The 25,266-nt window shown below is 59.1% G+C and overlaps 1 protein-coding gene across 2 annotated transcripts; it reads right to left on the bottom strand.

The window, feature by feature from the left end:
• Positions 1 to 86: 86 nt before the first annotated feature.
• Positions 87 to 24,344, bottom strand: STXBP1 (syntaxin binding protein 1). 2 transcript variants are annotated; one of them, XM_036393682.2, is made up of 20 exons: positions 24,181 to 24,344; positions 14,266 to 14,315; positions 14,055 to 14,136; positions 13,288 to 13,364; positions 12,178 to 12,256; positions 11,987 to 12,090; positions 11,159 to 11,307; positions 9,886 to 9,970; positions 9,580 to 9,710; positions 8,630 to 8,737; positions 8,454 to 8,514; positions 7,523 to 7,588; positions 7,309 to 7,389; positions 7,078 to 7,216; positions 6,817 to 6,926; positions 6,615 to 6,716; positions 5,161 to 5,246; positions 3,779 to 3,933; positions 2,839 to 2,962; positions 87 to 1,791 (listed from the first exon to the last, which is right to left on the bottom strand). In XM_036393682.2, exons 1-19 carry the CDS (start codon positions 24,215 to 24,217, stop codon positions 2,853 to 2,855), a joined length of 1,812 nt encoding a protein of 603 aa, XP_036249575.1. In that variant the 5' UTR covers positions 24,218 to 24,344; the 3' UTR covers positions 87 to 1,791; positions 2,839 to 2,852. The 2 variants fall into 2 exon arrangements, with proteins under 2 accessions (XP_036249575.1, XP_036249576.1); XM_036393683.2 differs by lacking the exon at positions 2,839 to 2,962 and having other exon boundaries at positions 24,181 to 24,343.
• Between the last annotated feature and the right edge of the window lie 922 nt (positions 24,345 to 25,266).

Below are 25,266 nucleotides of genomic sequence, written 5' to 3'. Positions count from 1 at the left end.
GCCCTCCCTTGGGGTTGGAGGGAATATTTTCCCATGCCTTTTCCCTGTTTTCCTGGCCCTGAGGGAGCAGCAGAGCACAGCCCCAGTTGCACTAGGGATGGAGATCGCTTTTATTTAGTCACTCGAGTGCTTTAGTACAGAAGAACAGATATACAGAGATGATACATGTTTGTGCTTCAACACTTTCAAACATTTAGATTCCAGTAATTTCAAGGTAAACAAGTTCCAAGACAGACTAGATTATTTTTTTTTAAAGTTTTCCTTTTTGATAAATTATTTTTTATATAAATAACTGTAACAGAAAAAATAATAATAATAATAATGTCCAACATACAAGATCCTGAAGCATTTGCATTGCTAAACCAAAGAGGAACAGAAACGGGCTGGGAGACCAAAGGGGAACCAACAAATATCAGTGCAATGATACAGCCTTTGCCCTAAAAATATATATTTAACTTTATGGGCAAGGAGCAGATGGGAAGGGAAGGGAAAGGGGGGGCTAACCACCAACAAGGCAAGAAAGAGCAATTTTAGGGTAGGAAAAGGGGGCTCACAGCCTTCAGGGGGAAGAGAACAAAACCATAGACCCCAAAATATTGCAGTGCATCTAAAGGCAAGGGACAAGGGGGGCAATCCAGGGGCATCAAATAAAAACCCAACTAAAATCAGAGGTTTGGGGAAATCACTATACACCAAGCTCGTAAGAACGTCACAAGACACAGTCATTAATATACACAGAGTCCAGAGGGTTTGGGGGGGGGGGGTCTGGGGGGTTTGGGGGGCCCCAGAGGGGTTTTGGGGAGGGCCCAGAGGGATTTTGGGGGTCTCAGGGTGACGGCACGCTCAGAAACGCTTCACCACGGGACGACACGAGCGGAGCTGGGCATGGGCACCGAGCTCCCATGGGGATAAATGGATGGAGAGAGGTATCCATGGAGAGATAGCTCAGATATATATATATATATATATATATATATAAAATAGCTTTTTATTTTATATATCTATATATATTTTTGAAGGAATTCCCAGAGAGGGAGGCAGGGCTGCAGCAGGGCTGTGCAAGCGGGCGGGCCCCAGCTCCCAGTTTTGACCGGTTTGGTCCCTTTTCACATGGGAATTACCACGGTGTGAAGCGTCCTGGCTGCACTCCCACACCACCCCCCTCCCAAAGTCCCACCCAGATGTTGGCGTGCACATCTGGCAGGAGCAGCCATCGCCCCAAAAGCCATGGGACAGATGGTGGTGCCAGCCTGGTGCCTGCCTGAGCAGCGGCTGGAGCGGTGTGGGGTGTCCGTCCATCTGTCCTCCCATCCACACAAGACCCCAGTCAGGAGCATTCCCCAAAAAAAAAGTGTTTTTCTGTCATTTTCCCCACCATATTCACTAGCAATGGGCAGATGGTTACTCAGCAATGAGCTCCTGGGCGCTTCCCACAGCTGCAGCTACAAATATATAGATTTTTTTTTTCCTTTTTCTCTTAAACACAATGCATCCATTTTCTTAATATATATATATATATTATTATTTTTTTTTTGGCTGTTATCCCCTCCCTGTGGATAAAATGAGATGGGGGAGGCGCTGGGAGGGGAGAGAGGGGATCAACACAAGAACAAGAGAGAAGCTGGGGCCCACTGGGTGCAGGGTGGCACCCGGGGCCGGGCGCCCGGCGGGGACGTGGGTCGGCATCGAGTGGTGACAGCGTTTCCTTTTAACTGCTGCTCTCTTCATCTGTTTTATTGAGTTTCTTCAGCGTGTCCAGCAGTTTCTGTGGGGTGAGGATGTGCGTGGACCCTGTGGGAGCAGAGGAGAAGGGGTGCAAGGGGATCAGTGATGGTTTGGGAGCCCGGCCCGTCCCCGCTGTCCCGGGTCCCCCTTACCTGGCGGCGCCGGCCCCGCGCCGCTGGAAATGCTTGCGAGGAAATGCAGTCTGTGGGGAGGGGTGTGGGCTCTGGGGGCATGGAGAACGGGAAAAGGACCAAGAGGAGGAATGGAGGCGAGGGATGGAGCTGGCGGGATGAGGCAGGGGCCGGGAGGAGCCGGTGCAGGGGGGTTGTGGCACTGGGGTCACTGCAGGAGGCACTGCTGGGTGCAGGGGGGGAGATGCAGGGAACAGTTGGCATGGAGGGACCTTCCCCAGGCCCTCCAACCTGCACGGAGCATCCTGGGGACACACAGGTGGCCAGGAGGGGTGGGACAGGACAAGGAAAACAAGGAAGACCCCGTGCTCGGGGGTCCCCCAGCACGGTGCCAGTGGGGGTCCCACCGTGCTGCCCACGCTGGCTCAGCCCCACAGCCACCCTGGCACCGCAGGGACCAGCACACAGGGCATGCTGGGGTGGCACTCACTGGTGAAACCAGCAGGAGCTGAACCCCAGAGCAGGGTTTGAGGGTCTGCAATGCCACGAGGCTCCTGCCTATCCAAGAGCAAACCTGAGCTGAGTGGGACTCCAGCCCCAGGGCACCCCAGAGCTGGGGGTCCCAGCAGTGCCCAGCCCCGGATGGGTGCTGGGGTCTGCCCTGCTGCCCCTCTCCCCCAGCCCCGCTCCAGCCGCTCCCAGGGCAGAATTTGGGAGCTCTGTCCCCCCCTCCGTGGGGCAGGCAGGACCCTGACCCCTCCAGCCCTGGTGAGGGGGAGCTCATGGCATGAAGGAGCTGGCCAGGGGACATGGCTGAGGGGTGATGGATGCTTTTCCACCTGGTCGGAGGAACCGCAAGCATTTTCTAATCCAAGAACCCAACAGACCCCAAAACGACAATTAAAAAAAAAGAGGAATGGAAAAATCAAAGAAAACCCTTCGGGGAGGAAGAGTTTCTTTTTCATTAGTAAGCTGCCTTTACTTGGTTTCTTTGGCTCACTCCATTGCTGGAGCCTGATCCTCAAATGATACCCTAGTGGAGTCCCTGAAGTCGGGGTGCCTCAGGTCCATGAGAAATTTGGTGGGAGTGAGAATGTGAGTAGAACCTGCAGGAGAACAGAGCGGGGCTGACGGCTGCGCCGAGGCTCCCCCACCACCACCACCAGCAGCAGCTGCCTCTGGGGGGAGGAAGAGGAAGGAGGCAGGCGGAGCCCGGAGCTTGGAGGCGCATGCAGGGGATGGATGGACCCTGGAGAGAGGCGGGGTGAGATGGTGACAGGCAGGATGGAGCTGGGATGGGTGTCCGGTGACAGGGACACAGCTGGGGCAGCAGGAGGGGATGGAGACTGGGATGCTGCTCCCAAGGAGCAGGAGAGATGCTGGGGATGGGCTCCACCAGGCATCAGATCAGATGGTAAAGGACGCCTGCCTGTGCCCTACAGGGTGTGTGAATCCAAGCTGTGCTTCCCACAGGAATTTTAGGCACCTAAGAGCTCCTTGCTGGTAGAGCATCCACTGTGTCCTGTGTGCCTGACCCACAGCTCCCCTGGGAGCAGAGATGGGAGCTGGCCCTGACCCTGAAAAACCTGGTTCCTGTTTGCACCTCTCTTCATTTTGCACTTTTCTTCCTGTAACGACCCCAAAACCGAGGAGCAATCCAAGCTGCCAAACCTCCTCCCCTCTCAGCCAGCCCTGCTCAGACAACACCAGCCAGGAGACATGAAAAAAATGGAAGCAAAAATGAGGATGTTTGGAGTGACACAACCCAGATGGGGAAGGAGGGGACACACAGGGGGTGACAAGAGATGTCCGGAGAAAACCCTTCCGCAGAGTTCCAGCTCCCGCAGGCTCTGGAGCCGGGGATTTGCGGGATGGAGTGGGATGAGCAGCCAGCAGGAGGGGCAGCCCCGGGCCGCACTCACCTATTAGCACCTCCCACTTGCCGCTGGCTTGTGTCACCTCGTAGGCGCAGCGCATCTCGTTCATGCTCACCCCGCCCAGGATGAAGATGATGAGGCGGGGCCCGCTCCGGTACTCGCCGGGGGCCTTGTTCTTGTGCCAGTGGCCGTAGCGGGCACTGAGGAGAGGAAGAGGAGGGTGAAGGACGGGCACCACATCTCGGTTAAATCACACAGACGTTGCTGTTACAGCAGGGCAAGTCCAGTGTTCCAGCCACGAGTGCTGCTCGCTGTTACAGGGAGGGAAACTGAGGCACAGGATGGCTGGAGGGAAACTGAGGCACCAGGTGTCCACAGGGAAAACGAGGAATGGGATTCCTAAAGGGAAACTGAGGCACAGGATGGCTGGAGGGAAACTGAGGCATGTTGTGTCCAAGGGAAAATGAGGAATGGAATTCCTAAGGGGAAATTGAGGCATGGGATTCCGACAAAGGAACAGAAGCATGGGATGGCTGGAGGGAAATTGAGGCACAGGATGGCTGGAGGGAAACTGAGGCACCAGGTTTCCGAAGGGAAAATGAGCAATGGGATTCCTAAAGGGAAACTGAGGCATGGGATTCCTACAGGGAAACTGAGGCACGAGATGCCTGGAGGGAAACTGAGGCATGTTGTGGGCAAAGGGAAACTGAGGCATGGGATTCCTACAAAGGAACAGAAGCACGGGATGTCTGGAGGGAAACTGAGGCACAGGAAGCCATGGGGGAAACAGAGGCATGGGCTGCATGAAGGGAAAGTGAGGCAAAGGGAAACTGAGGCATGGGATTCCTACAAAGGAACAGAAGCATGGGATGCCTGGAGGGAAACTGAGGCATCAGGTATCCGAAGGGAAAATGAGGAATGGGGTTCCTAAAGGGAAACTGAGGCATGGGATTCCTAAAGGGAAACTGAGGCACGAGATGCCTGGAGGGAAACTGAGGAATGGGATACCCCGAGGGAAACTGAGGAATGGGATGCCTGAAGGGAAATGAAGGCACAGGATTCCCAAAGGGAAACACAGACACAGGATATCTGCAGGGAAACTGGAGCACAGGATGCCTAAAGAAAAATGGAGGTACAGGGTGCCTGAAGGGAAACTGAGGCACAGGATGCCTGAAGGACACTGAGACAAGGGATTCCTAAAGGGATACAGAGGCACAGGCTGCCTGGAGGGAAACAGAGACCCAGGGTGCCTCAAAGGAATGCAGACATGAAGTGCCTGAGGGGAAACTGAGGCACAACGGCCTCTAAGCAGCTCCCAGAGCTGCTGCTGGCTGCAGCCCTGGGGCTGTGTGGGATGGATGGTGACAGTGACCAGGTGGGCACAGACAGTGACCAGGTGGGCACAGACAGGGCAGAGGGGCACCCACCTGACGGCAGTGGTGCTGAAGGAGGCGGAGGAGCGGGTGGAGATGTACGGGTAGTGCTTGGTGTCCAGCTTGTCATCGATGGCATCCTGGGGACAGACAGCCACAGGCTCGGGGTCAGCCAGGAGCCAGGCACAGCCCCAGGCCCCACAGCCCCTCTGGAGGCTGTGCCCAGGATTCCCTTCTTGAGAAGCTCAGGAGCAGGTGCAGAGCTGGAGGCTCCAAGCTTGGGATACCCCTCCAGCACGAGGCACCCGCTGCCAGTGTGTGTCACCCAGTGTCACCCAGGGTCAGTGTCACCCAGGGTCACTGTCACCTGGGACACCTTGCTGAGGTGCTGCTGCCCTGGGCAGGCCCCTCTGTCCTGGGGGTGAGGCTGAGGGGGGTCCTGGGGGTGAAGCCACCCTGTGGGGGGTTGTGGCAGAGGAGAACATGAGCTCTGTGCTTCTGGGACCCGAGGGAGCTGTGGCTCTGCTGGTCTGAGCCAGGGCTATCCCAGTGCAGAGCTCCTGGCACAGCTCCTGAGGACAGAGACACAACTGTACAGAGCCATGCCTGTCCCCTGGCTCTGCTGGGACGTGGGCAAGGCTTTGACAAGGCCACCCAACCTTGGTGACCACGGTGGCACACACACAACCAGCCAAGTTGTTACTGCATTTGTAATCCAGGGATGCTGGCAAGCCTGCTTAGGGCCATGAACACTGAGGGGAGACCTCAGTGCAGTCTGAAACTTCCTCAGGAGGGAAAGAGATGGGGCAGGCACTGATCTCTGCTCTGGGACAGGGACAGGAGCCAGGGCACGGCTGGGGCTGGGCCAGGGCAGCTCAGGCTGAGCTCAGGGCAAGGTTCTTCCCCCAGAGGGTGCTGGCACTGCCCAGGCTCCCCAGGGAATGGGCACGGCCCCGAGGCTGCCAGAGCTCCAGGAGCCTTTGGGCAGCGCTGCCAGGGATGCCCAGGCTGGGGCTGCTGGGGGGGCTGGGCAGGGACAGGGGCTGGGCTGGGGGATCCCTTCAGTCCCTCCCAGCTCAGGACATTCTGTGCTGCTCTGATTCCCTCAGTCCATGCAGCACCAGTTGAGTTTCCCATCCCTTTTCAGCAAGGGCAGCCCCTGTCCCCCACAGGCAGTGATTGAACCCCAGGCTGTGCTCCTGTTCCTCCCTGCCAGCACTGGGGCACCAGGGTGGGGTTTTTGGGGTGTCTGTGCAGGGCCAAGAGTTGGATTTGATATTCCTTGGTATCCCTTCCAACTGTGATTCTGTGCACCCTACCTGGGGCCAGGAAAGCCTCCCAAAACATCCCAACCGTGCTGCACCCCCAGGCAGGAGCAGCCTGGAGGACACGCGTCCAGAGAGGTGTCAGGATCTGGGCTGGGAGCACCCTGCTCTGTGCTGGTCCATTCCTGGGTGGCTCTGTGGCCCCCTGCCCTGTCCCCAGGCCTGTCCTGGCTGCTGGCTCACCTCCATGATGTCCTTGATCACCGGGGTCCACCGGGACAGCTGGTAGGTCTGCTCGCTGATGCGCTCCTTGCGCTCCGGCTTGCTCCGGCGGCGCAGCGTGGACTGGGCACAGAGCACAGGGACACCCTGAGCCACAGCAGCCCCAGGGACAGCCCCAGGGGGACAGAACACAGGGGCAGGGGCAGGGGAGGAGCACACTCACGTCTGTGATGATGGGCACCCCGAGGTGGGCCATGTTGGTGATGATCTCGCTGTCCTCTGCCGGGATCTGAGCGTGCTGGATCAGCTTGTTCAGGTTCTCCTCGGTGATTCCTGGCAATGCAACAGGGGGTGTTCTCCTCAGGAATGTCTCACTGAGGGGACACAGCCCCTCTGCTGCCACCTTAGGACACTCAGCCTGGTCAGGGAGGCAGAGCTGGATTGTCCTGGCCAAACCTGGATGTGCCTGCCCACACGTCCTCACCGTTCTTCAGGAAGATGTAGAGCAAGATGATGCGGATCTTGTCATAGGTGCTGACATTGCCATCCAGCAGGATGGGGACAATGGCCCTCATGGGGTCTTTGATCTTCTCACCTTCAGCATCGGTGCCCATGGCCAGGTCCTGCAGAGAACACGTGCTCAGCACCACTCCATGCTGGGAGGGTGGGGCTGCACCCCCATGGTTCCATGGCAATGTGGGGAGATGTTTGGTACCTGCTCAACTCGGCACAGCTTGTCCACAGTGCCCTGGTAGTGCTTCATGCAGTCCTCAGCCAGGTGCAGGTGGGTGGAGTACTGGGGACACAAGAGTGGTCACCCCTGCAGGGCTGGCAGCAGCTCAGGGTCCCTGTGCCACCACCCGTGGCCAGGGGAGAGCTGCCACCTCCCCTCCCTCAGTCACTGAACACACATTGTCCCCTCCCCTTACCTTGCTCAGCTCCTTCTGGTACTGTGGCATCTTCTTCAGCATCTGGGACAGGTCCCTCATGGTGGTCTGTGAGGGAAGGGGACATGGTCACTCACCCTCAGGGACCTGGGGGCCACCAGCAGGGAGGGGGTGACCCTGCCAAGGACTTCTGTCCCCATGTGAGCCCCCCATGGGGGTTTGGTGACACCTGATGTGTCACTGCCAGGTCTCCTGCCCTGAAGCTGAGGCAGGAGGGGTGTGCAGCTCTGCAGACTGGGCTGTGGTGGGGAGAAACCTCCTGAGGATCTTCTGGGAGCCTCGTGTGCCTGGCTGGGGCTCAGATGGTCCCTTCAGCTCCGGGCCACCTTTACAGCTTACTGCCACCAGGGTCCCCTCACTGCCACCAACTCAGGGAACAGGGACAGAGCAGCTGCTGAGGGAGGTGCACAGACCCTGTGCTGGGCCAAACTGATCTCTGGGTGCAGAGCTCTCCCATAGCACCCCATTTCCCAGCAAACTGATCTCTGGGTGCAGAGCTCTCCCAAGCATCCCATTTCCAAGCAAACTGATCTCTGGGTGCAGAGCTCTCCCAAGCACCCCATTTCCAAGCAAACTGATCTCTGGGTGCAGAGCTCTCCCAAGCATCCCATTTCCAAGCAAACTGATCTCTGGGTGCAGAGCTCTCCCACAGCACCCCATTTCCCAGCAAACTGATCCCTGGGTGCAGAGCTCTCCCAAGCACCCCATTTCCCAGCAAACTGATCCCTGGGTGCAGAGCTCTCCCATAGCACCCCATTTCCCAGCCCCACGTGTAGGGCTGGCACCCCACAGCCATCTCCCCCCACCAGGAACCTGACCACTCTTCTTCCTTGGCACAGTGTCCCCAGGAGACCCCACCACCTGCCAGCCCGTGGCTGAGGCTGTCCCCAGCTGGGTGGCTGCATCAGGTCACCTTGTCACCCGTGTTCATCCTCTTGCTGGAAGAAAACTCCTTCAGGGACCGGGTCACCTCCCTGGGGAGAGGAGGAGAGCAGAGCTGTGACTGGAGAGGGTCCCTCACAGAGGGCTGGGTGACAATGCCAGGCCAGTGTCCCAGCCAGGCAGCAAACCAGCCCCAGGGCCACTCACTGGGACACCTCGGCGATGTGTTTGTGGCGCAGGGTGACCCACAGGTCGTCATCCTCATCCAGGAGAACCTCCTTGATGCGGGCCTCACCAATGCCACTGGTCTCGTACCTGGGGTGAAGAGAGGGGTGTCACACAGGGGACAGGGCTGAGGGCACACACAGCCCCCTCACTGCTGGGTTTGGGGAGATGGGGGACATGAGGGCTCTTCCTGGCTGTGCCAGCAGCAAAGTGATTTCAACTGGCATTGACCTCTTCCCCTCTTGGCCCCCTTCAACTTCTATATGTTGGGAAGGGGCTGAGGGCTGAAGGGTGGGAAGCCCTTTTAGTGCCTGTCCTGCCCAGCAGGGCTGCCAGAGTGCAGCACTGGTGTCCCCAATGGAGGCCTTGTGGAGGATGGCAATGGATGGAGAACCCAGTGGATGAGGAACCTGACTGATGGGGGACCCAGTGGATGAGGAACCCAATGGATGGAGAACCCAGTGGATGCAGGACCCAATGGATGGAGAATCCGACGGATGGAGAACCCAATGGATGGAGAACCCAGTGGATGGAGAACCCAGTGGATGCAAGACCCACTGGATGGAGAATCCGATGGATGCAAGACCCACTGGATGGAGAACTCAATGGATGCAGGACCCCACTGGATGGAGAACTCAATGGATGCAGGACCCCACTGGATGGAGAACTCAATGGATGCAGGACCCAATGGATGGAGAACTCAATGGATGCAGGACCCAATGGATGGAGAAACCAGTGGACGGAGAACCCAATGGATGAGGAATCCAATGGATGGAGAATTCAGTGGATGCAGGACCCAGTGGGTGGAAAACCCAACGGATGGAGAATCCAATGGATGCAGGACCCAGTGGATGCAGGGATGCTGAGCTCCCAGCTGCTGCCCTAGGAGTGGCCTCAGGGGTGTCACAGGGGGCTGGGGTCCCTGCACTCACTTGTAGACGTCGTTCTCGATGGGCAGCAGGTCGTAGCTCATGGCCTGGAAGGTCAGCTCGTGCAGCACCGGCGACGCGGGGTCAAAGCCGCGGTCCAGGATGAGCAGCTGGGAGCGAGCCTTGTCTGGACCCTGTGGACACAGCGGAGCCATCAGCACCGCCCTGGGGGTCCCTCAGCCCCATGGCTGCTCTGGGGCTGCTCTGGGCTCCCCACTCAGGGCCTGTGGCTGCCACAGGGCAGAGTTGGAGTGGGACTGCAGGAGTGGAGATCGCCCCAGCACCCTCCCCGCTGCCAGCAGCGCTCACCTCACCCATGGTGGGGTCATCAGCCTTGTAGGCATCCAGCTTGTCCTGGATGAGCTGTGCCAGCATGGCATTGTCCTTGTAATCCCTGGGGAGGCAGGGGACAGGTCAGCCCCACAGGGGACAGCATGGGGAGGAGATGTTGGCTGCCCTGTGCAACATCCTTGGCTCATGGGAGAGCAGGGACCCCAGCAGGTTTTGCTGTGCACTCCCAGCTCTCCTCAACGAGCTCCACTCTGCCTTGGTGCCACTCAGATTGCAGGGAGCCAACCCCCCCAGCTCCCCAGATCAACTCTGAGCCTGTCTACACTGAGCATGGCTGTCTGTCTGTCCATGCCACCCCATGCTCTGACCAGCACTGGGCACAGCAGCCCCATCCATACCCCTGGATGCCCACACTGATCCCATCCATGCCCCTGGATGCCCACACTGATCCCATCCATGCCCCTGGATGCCCACACTGATCCCATCTCTGCCCCTGGATGTCCACACTGATCCCATCCCTGCCCCTGGATGCCCACACTGATCCCATCCCTGCCCCTGGATGCCCACACTGATCCCATCCCTGCCCTGGGGTGCCCACACTGATCCCATCCCTGCCCTGGGGTGCCCACACTGATCCCATCCCTGCCCCTGGATGCCCACACTGATCCCATCCATACCCCTGGATGCCCACACTGATCCCATCTCTGCCCCTGGATGCCCACACTGATCCCATCCATACCCCTGGATGCCCACACTGATCCCATCCATACCCCTGGATGCCCACACTGATCCCATCTCTGCCCCTGGATGCCCACACTGATCCCATCCATACCCCTGGATGCCCACACTGATCCCATCCATACCCCTGGATGCCCACACTGATCCCATCCATACCCCTGGATGCCCACACTGATCCCATCCATACCCCTGGATGCCCACACTGATCCCATCTCTGCCCCTGGATGCCCACACTGATCCCATCCCTGCCCCTGGATGCCCACACTGATCCCATCTCTGCCCCAGGATGCCCACACTGATCCCATCCATACCCCAGGATGCCCACACTGATCCCATCCATACCCCTGGATGCCCACACTGATCCCATCCATACCCCTGGATGCCCACACTGATCCCATCCATGGCCCTGGATGCCCACACTGATCCCATCTCTGCCCCTGGATGCCCACACTGATCCCATCCATGCCCCTGGATGCCCACACTGATCCCATCCCTGCCCCTGGATGCCCACACCTGCCCCATCCCTGCCCCGGGGTGCCCCCGCTGGCCTCACCCGCGGTACCGCACGGCTGGGTACTCCTTCAGGGTGGCACAGAGCGTGGCAATCTGCTCTGCCAGGCGCTCCAGGATCGGGTTCTTCATCTGGGCCTTGTGTGGGCTGTAAAAGCTTTGGAAGGAGTCAGCTGAATCCAGAGAATAAACCTGGGGGAGCAGAGGCAGGGAGGTCAGAGGGAGGGAAGGGGTGTCTGCAGGAGAGCTGCCCTACCCCAGCTGGGTTTGGAAACCAGATTCATGCCCAGATGGACCCAGCTGAGCCTGGGACCAGGCAGCTGGAGCTCAGAGATGCTCAGGGCATCCCTCAGAATTCCCAGCTCCAGCTCCATGGTAGGATCCCTATCCATGTGTCCCTCCCAGCTGAGCAGAGGAGGCAGAAGACCCCTGCCCTCAGCAGTCACCTGCTGCCAGGCAGGGAAACAGAGACCTGGAGCCAAGCAGAAACACACAGCTCCCCAGCTGTGCCCCCAGTAAAAACCACCTGAAGGTGCCAAGGGGTCGCTCCCTAGGAATGCTGAGCATGGAAGGGTTAATGGCACCCAGCAGGTCTGCCCCCGGGTCCCTTTGTCCCCAGCAGGGGCAGATGGCCCAGGGCCAGCTCCCTGGTGCTCTTGGCTGGTGGCAGAGCTGGCCAGCACAGCTGTGGGCACGGGGCCAAGGCACAGCACCTGCTAAATCCCCCATGGGATCAGCCCAGGAAGGCATCTGAGGAGACAGGGAGGGAGCAAGGAGCCAGCTGGGGGTGCAGGGCTGTTACACAAACCCTGTGGGCTGCAGAGGGACCTGCAGCCCCTCCTTGCCACCCCCCAGCCCAGCCCAGGCTCACCTGGGACTCGGAGGGGAGGAAGGCAATGTTGATCTCAGTCAGGGTTTTGATGACCTTGGCGGCGCGGGATTTCACCAGCTCGTTGAAGAGGGCGTCAGGACAGGCTGTGAGGGGAGGAGGAGGAGGAGGAGGGTGCTCAGCATCTCTCCATCCCTCACCCCTCACCCCTCCCCACCCCTCTGGGTACTCACAGTCAGTGAAGAAGACGTGGGCAGCTCTGTACTTGGAGGTGGGAGGATCCTTGAAGTCGTTGATGAGGGAGTGGATGGACTGCAAGAGAGAGGGAGCAGCTGGGCTGGGCAGGATGGCACTGAGAGCCTCCCTCCTGCTCAGGGCAGGCTCTGCACCTCCATCCCATCACCCTGCTGGCACCACTGTGTCAGAACTCAGTGCATCCCCCTGGGTGTCAGAGCTCAGTGCATCCCTCTGGGTGTCAGAGCTCAGTGCATCCCTCTGGGTGTCAGGACTCAGTGCATCCCTCTGGGTGCCAGAGCTCAGTGCATCCCTCTGGGTGTCAGAGCTCAGTGCATCCCTCTGGGTGTCAGAGCTCAGTGCATTCCTCTGGGTGCCCAGAGTTGCCAGGACCCCGCCGGGGGGCTCAGGGACCCTGGCACACAGCCCAGAGCACCTGGGGATTGGATTGTGACCCCTGGAGCAAGCTGCCAGCTTTGTATGAGGACCTGAAAGTCACAGAGGTTTGAATGGTGTAATAATAAAATGATCACAGGGTGAAAATGTAGATTTTAGGATTTTTGGTATGGGGGTTATGGGGACAAGATGGAGGAACTTGGGTGTGTCCAGCCTTTCTTCTTCTTCTTGGTCTCCATTTTCTGCAGTGATGTTGGCACTTTGGGATTGGTTTAGAATAGAAGTGCACTGTCTAACACAGGTGATAGGTATTGGGAATTAAGTGTCAATATGTTATATTTAGAATAGAAGTGCACTGTCTAACATAGGTAATAGGTATTGGAATTAAGTGTCAATATGTTTTATGTAGTTTGTAGTATAAAAGGACAACACCGCCCCAGGGGTGGTCACAGTGCCTGTGGCTGCCCTGCTGAGCAGATCTCAGCTGGGCAGAAAAAAAATTTTATAGATAAGAATTAATAAACAACCTCAAGAGTGAAAACTGAAGAGTCCAGGCTCGTTCTTCAGCCGTGTGGGCCGAAGCAGAGACATCCTGCACATCTCAGGGCAGCAATTAACAACCAAAACCTGAGAAACTGGAGCCAGGATGCTCCCCATGGGCACAGCTGCCCCTGCCAGACCTCACCCTGTCCCTGTGCCCTGCATGCACTCACCTTCTCGGAGGGGGTGATGAGGTACACGGCCTCCAGGCTGGGCAGCGGCTCCCGGCGCTTGTTGATGTCTTCTACAACTTGGGGGGAGAAGAGGGACCAGGGATCAGGGCAGGGCACTCAGCCACACAGGGCTGCTGGACACCCCGTGGTGGCTGGATGTCCCACAGCCATTGGATTCCCTATGGCAGCCCCTCCACAGCCAAACACCCCCAGCCACTCATCCCTGCCCACCCAGGAGCTGGGGCATCCCTGCCCACCCATCCTAGCCCTGCTGGAGCTGTGGGTGTGGGCAGCTGGCCAGGTCCCAGGGGATCTGTCTGTGCTCCTGTTCCCTTGGTTTATCCTCACATCCCACTTCACCTGAGCTCTGCTGTCCCAGGCAAAACCCCACCATCCCCAGCACCTCCCAGGATCCAGGCTGGCATTTCCTTCTCCTTCCCAGGTGTTGCAGGGAGCTATTTCATTATCAGGCTGATGAAAACCAACACCTGGTCCCCTCCTGGAACTGAAGGGCTGCCAGGAGACAAGGTGTTCTGGCTGCTCCAGCCCCAGCAGGCAAGGAGGCACCTGTGGAACCCCAGCCTGGCATCAGGAGCTGTCCCTGGGCCATGGGAGGTGGAGTGGCTCCATTCCAAGTGGGATAGGGCTGGGTGGGGGCTGTGCCAACCTCCCTGTGCCAGCCTGGAGATGCATTTGTGGGTGTCCTGGTGCCCAGGGAGATTTGGCCTTTCCCACAGGGAATGTGGAGGCAGGCAGGGGGAACTCACTGGTTATGCCCTCTGTCATGATGTCGGTCATCTTGCAGCAGGACGAGAGCATGCGCATGCTCAGCTGGTCCACCACCAGCACCTGGGGACAGGAGAGCACCCTGTGAGCACCCTGTGAGCACCCTGTGAGCTGGGGGCACAGCAGGACCCTCCCCACCCTGCCCCTTCCCTGCTTCCTCCCCTCCAGGCCCTCCCTGGGTTCAGTGCTCACCTTCCATTCCCCCTTCTTCTTCACTTTCCGGATCACATCGTGCATAATCTCTGCAAGAAAGGGGATGTGGGCAATGGTGAGACCCCAGTGTCCCCCCTACAGCACCCCAGGGGCTGCACTGGGGGCAGCAAACCCCCACCCCTGTGCAGGGTCACCCTGTGCCACTCACACTGTGCCCTGACTGGGGATGCAGGAGGGGATGGGGGTGGTGTTGGGGTGCCCAGGCAGGGGTGGTCACCCCCATCCCCTGTTTTCTGTCGTGCTTGGCACTCACAGACAGCCCCCAGGCTGGCTGGGGGGTCCCTCTGGGGAGCCTGGGGACAGCCCCACAAGGTTCAGCCCTAATCCAAAGTGCTGGGAAAACAACAGCAGCTTAAGAGCTCCTTTTAGAAACAAGAATCAAGCGGCCTGAGCCTGTTCCTTGTAATCCCTCACAATCCCATTTCACCTCCCGTGGCTGCTGGGCTTATGCAACCAGCCAGGACAGCAGCACCCCAGGAGCACCCACCCCAAATTCCCCAGATCCTGCCCCAGGCAGCTCCCAGGGACATTCAGGGACTGTGCAGGTGGCAGTGGGACAACCTTTGGGGCTGGACTGCAGGAAGGGGGGGGTCAAGCCTTGCCCTGCTGCCAGTGCAGCCCAAACACCAGGTTTGGGGGAGAAAGGTGCCCCCCAAACCCTGCAGGTCCCCTGTGACCCTGGTGTGTGAAGCTCTGTCCCTCACAGAGCTGAGCCTGAGGAAAGGAGTCAGTGCCAAGTCCTCACACAGCATTTCCCCTGGATTTCATCCCTGCAGGGTTTTGCTCTGAGCCCCTGCTGCCAGGGACAGGGATGGAAATGCCCAATACAAAGCCAGTTAAGGAACATCTCTGAACTAGAAAACAGAGGTGTGAGGGTGTCACCCTGCCAGCCTCAGCCCTGGGAGCTTCCTGTGGGTCACCCCAAGGCTGCTGCTGCTTCCCTGGGCAAAGCCCAGCAGGGTCCAGAGCTGGCACTGGTGTCAACAGGGATAACACAGGAGCCTCTGAGTGCTGCTGTCTGTCTGTCCTGCTGCAAAACCTGCAGAAAACAGCCATTCCTACCACTGCAAGGTAGGAATGCACATCCATCCCTTTTCCTGCCTAAAGGTGCCCTTAATACATAAATAAATAAATAAATAAATCTGCCTGCAGGGAGTCCCAGGAGGACACTGGCCTTGCCCTTGGTCACATCCTTTGGCCTCCCCATGGGGACAGGAGGTGCAGGGCAGCTCCAGGCTGGGATGGGGGGATGGAGGGTGCCTGGGTACCTGAACTGTGCCCACGTGTGCTGCCCACCTGCACCCACCAAATGCAGCAGGAATGGTCCTGTGTGGGCAGGGGCGGGCAGTGAGGGCTGCCTGTGCACCCCAGTGCTGCTCCCTGCACCCTGAGAGCAGGGCACAGCTGGGAAGGAGCTGTGCCAGCACATCCCTGCTCCTCCTGCCATCACTCACTTGGCTCCTGCCCCAGAGCGAGGATCCAGCAACAACAGCACTGTCTGCAGGGCAGCGCCGAGGCTCCATCTTCATCCCATCCCACAGCTCCATCATCATCCTATCCCATCCCACAGCTCCATCTTCATCCCATCCCACAGCTCCATCATCATCCTATCCCATCCCACAGGCTCCATCATCATCCTATCCCATCCCACAGCTCCATCTTCATCCCACTCCATCAGCTCCATCCTCATCCCATCCCACAGCTCCATCATCATCCTATCCCATCCCACAGCTCCATCTTCATCCCATCCCACAGCTCCATCATCATCCTATCCCACAGCTCCATCCTCACCCCACTCCATCAGCTCCATCCTCATCCTATCCCACAGGCTCCATCCTCACCCCATCCCATCAGCTCCATCATCATCCTATCCCACAGCTCCATCCTCACCCCACTCCATCAGCTCCATCCTCACCCCACTCCATCAGCTCCATCCTCACCCCATCCCATCAGCTCCATCCTCATCCCACCCAATCAACTCCATCCTCATCCCATCAGCTCCATCACCCCACCCCACAGGCTCCATCTTCATCCCATCCCATCCCCCAGTTCCATCCCAGTAAAGCCCAGTAAAGCCCTGCTGGTGCACCATGGAAGGGGTCAGCAGAAAGCAGCAGCCAGGAAGAATTCCTGCCCCTCCCTGCAATGAAAATCCAGCTGGGCAACGAAGGACAGGGAAGGAAGGACAGAAGGAGGCTGGGAGGAGCATCCTGTGCCCCAGGGGATGGTGTTCCCGTGGGAGAAGAGGGCCCAAGGACAGCAGATCCCAAAAAAGGCTCCCAAAGTGCTGCCTCAGCCCCCCAGCGTGTCCTGGCAGGGGCAGCAGCTGCAGGGACATTGTGGCTCTGTGGGACACCCTGTCCCTGCTGCACAGGGATGGGCTGGATGGATGGAGGATGTTTGAGGGGGGAGCACCTGCCTGGCTGCAGACAGTGCTGCCACATCCCCAGCCCGACCCTGGAACCAGGATGGGCCTCTCAGAGCAGGAGCTGGGCACCTCAAAGGGTAATTTCTCTGAGCTTGGTAGGTTTAGGGTGTCAGTCCCTAAATCCCTGGTCCTTGGGAACACTCATTCCCTACACTGATGTCCTCTCCTGCCCTGGGTCAGATCTGACTCCAAATTTTGGCTCTTCCACAAAATTTTGGCTCTTCTGAGCCAGCCAGAGCCTCCTCAGAGCCCAGGCAGGGTCAGGAAAGAGGCAGATGCACAGAGCATCCCCCAGAGAGCTCCAGGGTCCTGCCAAAGGGCACAAACTTGAGCAAAAGCTGGAGACTGGTGCCACATTTAGGGAGATGTGGCCATGACGTTCCCCTCCTGGTGTTCCTGCAGCAGCCACTAAAGCCCAGCTCAGGGAAGAGTGCTCTGCACTCCCAGGGGAAATGGGAGATCCTGAGGCCCCAAGGGCCTCAAGCCATGCTCAGTCCCCTCCCAGAAGTGCTGCTCTCTCCCTCCACATCAGCAGGCCAGATGTTGCTGTCCATGTCCTCAAACACCTGGCCAGAGAGAGTTTCTAGGATCTAACATCATTTGGTGATGCTCACAGCCAAGTTTTTCATCTTGGAGATAAAACCAGGCTTTTCCCTCTGCTGTGTCTCAGGATCTGTCAGAACCCAGGACATTCCTCTGGCTGCCCTGGAGCACTCCAGACCCTGGCAGGGGGCTCAGAGACCTTGGCACAGAGTCAAAGACACCTGGGCCTTTGATTTTAGCCCATGGAAACAATTCCCAACTGTGTGTGAGGAGTTACAAGCCACAGGGGTTTGAGTAGAATGATAGTGAATTTATCACAGGGTGAAAAAGTAAAATTTTAGAGTTTTAGAATGGAGGTTCAAGAAGCAAGATGGAACAATCTGGGCATGTCCTGTCCTTCTTCTCCTTCCTGTCCTCCATCTTCTGCTGTGATGGTGACACTTTTTGATTTGTTTAAAGACATAAGTCTTTAAAGCCTTCCACAAGTCTAAGTCTAACATAAGTGGTAAGTATTAGAAAATTATTGTAAATAAAGCACACGTAGTTCTTAGTACCAAAAGTTAACACCACCCCAAGGGCAGGGACTGTGCCACAACCCAACCTGCTGGATCTCAGCAGGTCAGAGAAAGAATGGAATAGATAAGAAAAAATAAACAACCTTGAGAAGCAAAACCAACACATCTCAACTTCTTCAGTCGCAAAACTAAAATAAAAACAACTTTCTAATACCTGCAAAGTCATCTCAACCACAGAAAGCCAAGAGGGATCCCAAATCCCAGGGCAGCTCTGGAGAGCTGGATCATGGAAATCCATGAACCCATGGAATGAGGGTGAGGTTTGCTGGAGTGCCACTTCTCCTCAAAAGCTGTCAGCCTGCATCTCCAGACACACGTTTGGCTTTGGGTTGGCCTGGCAACTGCATTTGTGCTGCTTCATTAACTCATTGCTCAAGCCAGTGTGAATGTTGCACCGATCCCAGCACGGAGTGGAGCACGTCCCCAGCTCCAAACAGCCCCAGCTGGGGCTCTGCAGGTGCCACCCCAAATAAAACAGGCAGCAGGGAGCTCAGGGTGGCAGGAACGGCCCTACACAGCCACCAGCACCACCCAGCACAAGGGAATCACTGAGAGGAGACAAAGCCCAGCTGATGTCCCTCAGCATGGCTAAGAGCCATCCAGGGATGACCTGAGTCTGGCCACTGCTGTCCCCAGAAGCCAAACAAGTCTCAAACACCTCCCCTGCAGCAGCCCAAGTCCTGAACATCCATTTTTCCCATTGGATTATGCCTGGAAGCCCTCAGCCTTCCTGGAGGACACATTTCTCACCCAGGAAGCCAGGGATTAGTCCCAGCCATGTGTTTAACTCCTCCTTTTCCTGTTTGCACTGCTCTCATGAAGGGTGCCCACATTCATCCCTGCTGGGCAAAGCCTTGGGAGAGCTGCACAGCCCAGGGAGGAGAATGGAGACCTGGAGCTCTTGAACTCTGTAGAAGTTGAGTAACACAGCCAGAAGTGAAAAAGGGAAATGAAATGCACAATTACACCCATGAGGCCTCTGAGTGCCCTGCAGGAACAGAGGAAAATTCACGAGGTTTGCACTGCAGGATCAGGCACAGGGCGATGGCAGGGGTGACCTGCAGGGCCAGGGGCTGAACTGTGCTGATCCTTGTGGGTCCCTTCCAGCTCAGGGTATTCTGTGGCAACTCCAGACAATTTCCTTGGGCCTGCACAAGGATCTGGGAGCTGAGCAGAGTTTCCCTGTTTGGGTACAATCAATGACCCCCAGCCCTTCAGGTCCCTGCTGAAGGCACCACCCTTCACCAACACATGTCCTCTTGCTCCAGATGTTTCCATCCCCAGCAGATGCTGTCCCTGGCTGTGGTGCTTCAGTGCCCAGAGGTGTCACAGTGTCCCTGAGGGGAGGTGACCCCCACATCCCTACGTGTGGCCACGACTTTGTGAGCTCGTTCCTCTCTCTGCCTTGAACCAAAACGGAAGAAAACACCAACAAATTGTGGTTCTTTGGTGGGAATCCAGGCTGGGCTGCTCTCCTGTCCCTCAGGGACAGCAGGACAGGCTGGAGGGCAGCTGGCAGGTGGCTGAGTGGTCCTTGCTGCTCCCTGATCCATCTGATGGGCTCCACAAAAGCCCCTCCGGGCACAGCTGCCCACAGGTGTGTGCACATTGCCAATGTTCTCTCCCATCCTGGGGGATGTGGGAGCCCACAGATCCCAGCACCTTCAGCCCTGCTCTATTTTTGCACTCTCCAGAGCCAAGCTCCTTCCCCGCACTGTGAGTTGGAGGGAGCAGCATCTGCTCCTCAGCGTGAGACCAGAGCCTTGTGATGGTGATGATTCTCCTCTGCAAAGTGTTCATTCTGTGGGAAGAAGGAAGGGATCTCTCTCCTGGGCCACCTTCTCCTGGAGGTGCAGAGCAATCACACACAAACCTTACGGCTTTTTTTCTTTCTAAAAGGAAAGAGTCTAAATCCTCTCCATTGGTGGCTTTCTGAACCTTCCTGCACATGGTGGGTGGATGCAGTCCTGCCAAACTCAGGTTTGTCACTCTTGGTCACCTTCCACGGGCACATATGGGCAGGAGTTTCTCAGCTCCTGGTGCAGACTGGAGCCTGAAATTGTTCTGCAATGCCTGAGATGGTGAACACTGAATTTTACAACGATTTTTTCAAGCTTTTCCAACTTGAAGCCAACACCAGAGGTGAGACAGAGCCTGGTGACAGAGCTACAGCCCCAGCTGTGCCCACTCCTGTACCCACACACCAGGTTGGCACCACAGGGACCCTGGAATGTGGGAATTGGGAGGATGGGCTGCTCAGGGAGCCACTGGATTCAGGGTCTGCTCCCACTGTGGTGGGGACAGGGTGCAGACACCTCCTGCTCCTCACCCACCCTCTGGGGTCACAACTGTGCCCTGTGCAGGCAAGAGGATGCCATGGGCACCCCTCCAATGGCCCCTGTGCCCTTCGCTGCCTCCTCTTCCTCTCTGCCTGGCACAGCCCTTGCCAGGCCTGGCACGGGCAGCACACCAGCCACGTGTCCTGGGCACTGAGACAGGCTCAGAACATCCTCCACGAGCAGCATCTGACCCTCCTGGATCCCCTGGGCACTGAGACAGGCTCAGAACATCCTCCACGAGCAGCATCTGACCCTCCTGGATCCCCTGGGCACTGAGACAGGCTCAGAACATCCTCCATGAGCAGCATCTGACCCTCCTGGATCCCCTGGGCACTGAGACAGGCTCAGAACATCCTCCCTGAGCAGCATCTGACCCTCCTGGCTCCCTGTGCCCAGCAGGGGCTGGTGGCAGCCCTAAGGTGCCCCAAACAGCCAGGCTGGCTCAGGTACCAGCAGGCACCCAGGCTGGCAGCAGCCCCAGCCCTGCCCATGCAGGTGCAGCACAACCCAAGCCTGAGTCCCTGAGTCATCCCCAGGCAGGGCTGGACCCTGGAGAGGCCCAGCTGGGGACATGCAGTGACACTGGGCAGTGTCCAGGCTGGATCTGCCCGTGGCCATGGCCCTGGCAGGAGGCACAGGGCAGCTCTGGGGGAGGCTGGGCAGGTGAGGCTGCCCCGTGGGAGGATCACCTGGTGCCCTGGGGGAAAGGTGTTTTCTTGCTGTCTCTGCAAAGCACTTCCTTATCCCAGGGCTCCTCCTGCCCAGGACAGCACCGGCAGCCAAAGGAGCCTCTGGGGAGGCTGAAGGGCTGCAGGGGTTTGGATCCACCATGGAATCACATCCAGCTGTGTGTCCTGGTGTCCTGTGCCAGCCCAGAGCAGTGGCAGGCGCTGCACAGGTGTCACCCCTGCAGCAGGGCCTGTCTCTCCTGGCTGCTGACACTTCAGTGAAGTAAAATCAGCCTCCTCCTCCTCCTCCTCCTCACTGCAGGCTGCTGCAGGAGAAGGTGGCCCTGAGAAGATCCAAGGGGGCACAAGAGGTTTGGAGAGATGTGCATCAGTGAGAGAGGTGAAGATTTGGGGATGATGTCCCTGCAGTTGGGGGTCAGATGAAGATTTGGGGATGATGTCCCTGCAGTTGGGGGTCGGATGAAGATTTGGGGATGATGTCCCTGCAGTTGGGGGTCAGATGAAGATTTAGGGATGATCTTTATGCAGTTGGGGGTCAGTGAACATTTGGGGATGATGTCCCTACAGCTGGGGGTCAGATGCAGATTTGGGGGTGGGTGTCCTCAGAGCTGCCACTCTCAGGTGAGATTTTTCCCAACCAGCACCAGGGCAGAGGGGTCAGCTCTCCCTGGGAGGGGACAGCAACACAGCAGGAGGACCTGGTGCTCAGGCATCACCTCTGGGGACAAGCACACTCAGCTCCCAGCCTGTGCAGACAACAGCCAGTGCAGGAGGACGCAGTCACCACGGCTGGACACCTCGGGAAGGTGCAGGGACAGCCCCCAGCACACAGCCCACACCTCTGGGGGTGACAATCTGCTTCTGCCCTTCTCCTCCTGCAGCCCTGGCCCACCTCTCCCCCTGCCTGCTGCCTCCAACCTCATCAGAGGCCTCCAAACCCCGTCCTGTTATGGCATCAGCTGGTCAGAGGAATAATCCGGGTCTGGAGGGAAGCCAGGGCAGAATGCAGCTCGGGAGGGGGAGCTGGCGGAGCGAGCCATGGCAACGCGGCAGCATCCTCCCCATCCACCCCTCCATCCTCCTCATCACCCCTCCATGCATCCCTCCATCCTCCCCATCCACCCCTCCATCCTCCTCATCACCCCTCCATCCTCCCCAACCACCCCTCCATCCTCCCCATCTACCCCTCCATGCATCCCTCCATCCTCCCCTCCATGCATCCCTCCATCCTCCCCTTCCATCCCTCCCTTTTCCTGCAGGAAAAGCAGCCCACAGGAGATGTCCTGCCTCGGGGTCAGCCCCAGGCTTGGCTCTCCTGCTCCTCGGGAGCAAACATCTCCTGCAGGAAAACCTCCAGGGAGTGCCAGGCTGGCGCAGCCCAGGAAATCTCGTGCCAGTGCCCAGGGACAGAGCTCCAGGGACCCTGCTCCAACTCTGGGGGAGCAGCTCCAGCATCCAGCCCCCCAAGGCAGCCTGATGCACCGAGCCCAGGAGCTCCCCATGGCGGGCTGAGGAGCACCCAGATCCCTGTGGGGACCCCAGGGTGCCCCCCCGGTGCCACCCTCGCTGCTCTGCAGCATTCTGATGCACAACGGCGGCTCCCCCCTCGCAGCCACCCACGCGTCCCCGCCAGCCCGGCTCCGGCGCTGCTGCCCGGCTCCACATTCTCATCGCCAGCCGGGAATGATGTTTTGCAGGGAGAGAACGGAGCGGTTTGTCACTAAACCCTGAAGGGGAGGATTAAGTCAGATTTCCCTGATGCTGCCTGGAACCTCTCTCTGTGTCTGTGTGTGTGTCTGTGCCGTCTCCCAGCGCAGAGACAATGAATGGGGATAGGGGACACGCAGTGCCGCTGGTGTCTGTCCCCTCTCGGGCCCTGCCAGGGGTCTGACCCCCTCTTCCCGCATGCCCCCGGGCTGGGGACAGCCCTGTCCCCTCTCGATAGAGCCCAGCAAAGCCCCCGTCCCCATCGCTGCTCCTGCAGCACAGCCACACCGGGACACTGCCCTGCCTCTCCCGTCCATTTTGGGCTCGCAGCCCCGTCCCCGCGGCAGGTGACACCGGCAGGTGACACCGGCGGGGTGGCAGGGCCACGCAGCCACGGGGATCCCCCCCGTGTCCCCCCCTGGCCATCGCCACCCACCCGATCACACCACCGGCCCGGCCGCGCCATCTGCAGCGCCCGCGGGAGGGCGGGGGGACGGCCACGGGCACGGCTGGCACGCCAAAAACAGCCCCAAAACCAGCGAAAAACCCCAAAAAACACCCAGATCCGGCCGCGGCCGGCCACGGTGCCACGGAAATAAACCCTGCGAGAGGCGGGGAGGAGGAGGAGGAGGAGGAGGAGGAAGGCTCATGGCTGCGGGGGGAAGTTCCCACCGGTTCCTGCCCTTTCATTTTCTTCTTTTTTTTTTTTTTTTTTTTTCTCTATAATGCGGAGTTTTTTCTCCTTAATTTCGGCCCCGGGAAAGGAGCGCCCCTCCTTCCTGGTCCAGCCTCGGGTGTTTTTGGAGAACAACCTCCCCCCCGCTTCGTTTCCCCCCGGGAAAATATCGCCTTGCACAGCCGGGAAGGAGGAAGCGGAGCCGGGGACGATGGGGCCGTGCCCCCCCCGCGGCTCCCGGCGAGATTCCGGCCGGGAAGGGAGCGGGACCCCCCCGGCAAGGGATGCCCGGGGAGGGGGGACACACACAGGGGCACCCCCGGGCTGCGAGAGCAAAGGCACACCCGCGAAAATAATAATGATAATAATAATAATAGGAATAAAAATAATAATAATGCAATAAAGGCCAGCGTTTGAGCGGGATTTGCTGCAGACAAAGCGGGAGGGCCCGGCCTGGCACTGCGCTGGGGGAGGGTTTGGGGGGGTCTGCACCCCTCTGTGTCCCCCCCTCGGGGCTCAGCCTCCAGGCCCTTCGGGGGATTGGGGGCCACGGGGGGCGAGGGGGGGATAAAACCGAGGGGGGAATAAAACCGAGGGGGGTTCGAACGTCTCCGGCTTCCTTGTCCCCCCCCCGCTTCTCCACCGCCGCCCCGTCACCAATCCCCCCCCTCCCCCAGCACTGCAGAAAAACCCCAAACACCCGCAAAAATTCAACAAACACACCCCGGAAGGTGACAGCACCCCCGGCCCCCCCAGCCCACGACGCCCGCGTGTCCCCACGGGGGTGTCCCGTGTGTCCCCCCCCCATCCCCGAGGGTCCGTATTGCGCATCCGCAGCATCCCCCCCACCCCACCCCGGCCGGGGCAGCCCCCCCGCCCCCGCCGCTTCCCCGCGCTGCCCCCCAGCCCCGAACCCCGCGGGGGGCGCGGATCTTACTCTCTCCCACCACAGCCTTGAGTCCGATGGGGGCCATGTCTCGGTGCCGGGGGGGTTCGGGGGGCACCCAGGGGCGCGCACGGCCGGGCGAGGCTGCGGGTGGCGGCGCGGGGATGCGGAGGGCGGAGGGAGGAGGAGGAGGAGGAGGATGGTGGTGGGGGGGTCGGGGGGGCGCGGGGGGGGGGGCGGTGCGGCGCGCTCAGCTGACCGGGGCGGGGCTTGGGAGCTGCGTCATCGGCCACGCCCCGGCCACGCCCTGTCCGGGCCACGCCCCGCGCCGCAGCGCAGCGCCCGCCGGCAGCGCCCCCTGGCAGGCGGGAGCTGGTACTGCAGAGGTGGCAGCTGTGCGCGGACAGGGCGACACGAACGGACAGGGGGACACAAACAGACAGGGGGACACGAACGGACACGGGGACACACACGGACAGGGGGACACGGACGGACACGGGACATGAACGGACAGGGGTACACGGACGGACAGGGGGACATGAACGGACATGGGGACACACATGGACAGGGGGAGCACAGACGGACATGGGGACACGAACGGACACGGGGACACACACGGACAGAGGGACTGACACAGACAGGGGGAAACACACACGGACACGGGGACACGAACGGACAGGGGGACACACACGGACACAGGGACACGAACAGATACGGGGACACGAATGGACAGGAGGACACGAACAGACCCTCCACAACCAGAGTCACCCACGGACACACAGACAGAACCCCCCATAACCAGAATTAACACAGACACACCCCCAGCATCCCCCACGCACCCCCAGCATCCCCCCCAGACATGCACCCGGTGTCCCCCCGCCCCCAGCACCCCCCTGCACCCCGCCCTTCTGCACCCAGGGCTCAGCGGTGCCACCAAAGCTCTGCCAAGGCCAAGCATTGCCCCCTGCCCACGGTGGCCCTGGAGGGAACGTGCCCGTCACACCCCTGGGGCTGCACTGGGGAGGGGTGGGTCCCTGGGGTCAGTCAGGTTTATTTCCAGTAAAATCAAATCCGTTTTATTTCCCAGTGAAATCTCATCACACACAGGGGATCAGTCACTCCTCCAGGCTGGGCACG

This window comes from Molothrus ater, chromosome 20 (assembly GCF_012460135.2).
Source record: "Molothrus ater isolate BHLD 08-10-18 breed brown headed cowbird chromosome 20, BPBGC_Mater_1.1, whole genome shotgun sequence".
NCBI classification, from domain to species: domain Eukaryota; kingdom Metazoa; phylum Chordata; class Aves; order Passeriformes; family Icteridae; genus Molothrus; species Molothrus ater.
Note: the sequence above shows the minus strand (reverse complement) of the source record. Positions and strands in the feature narration are given on the sequence as shown.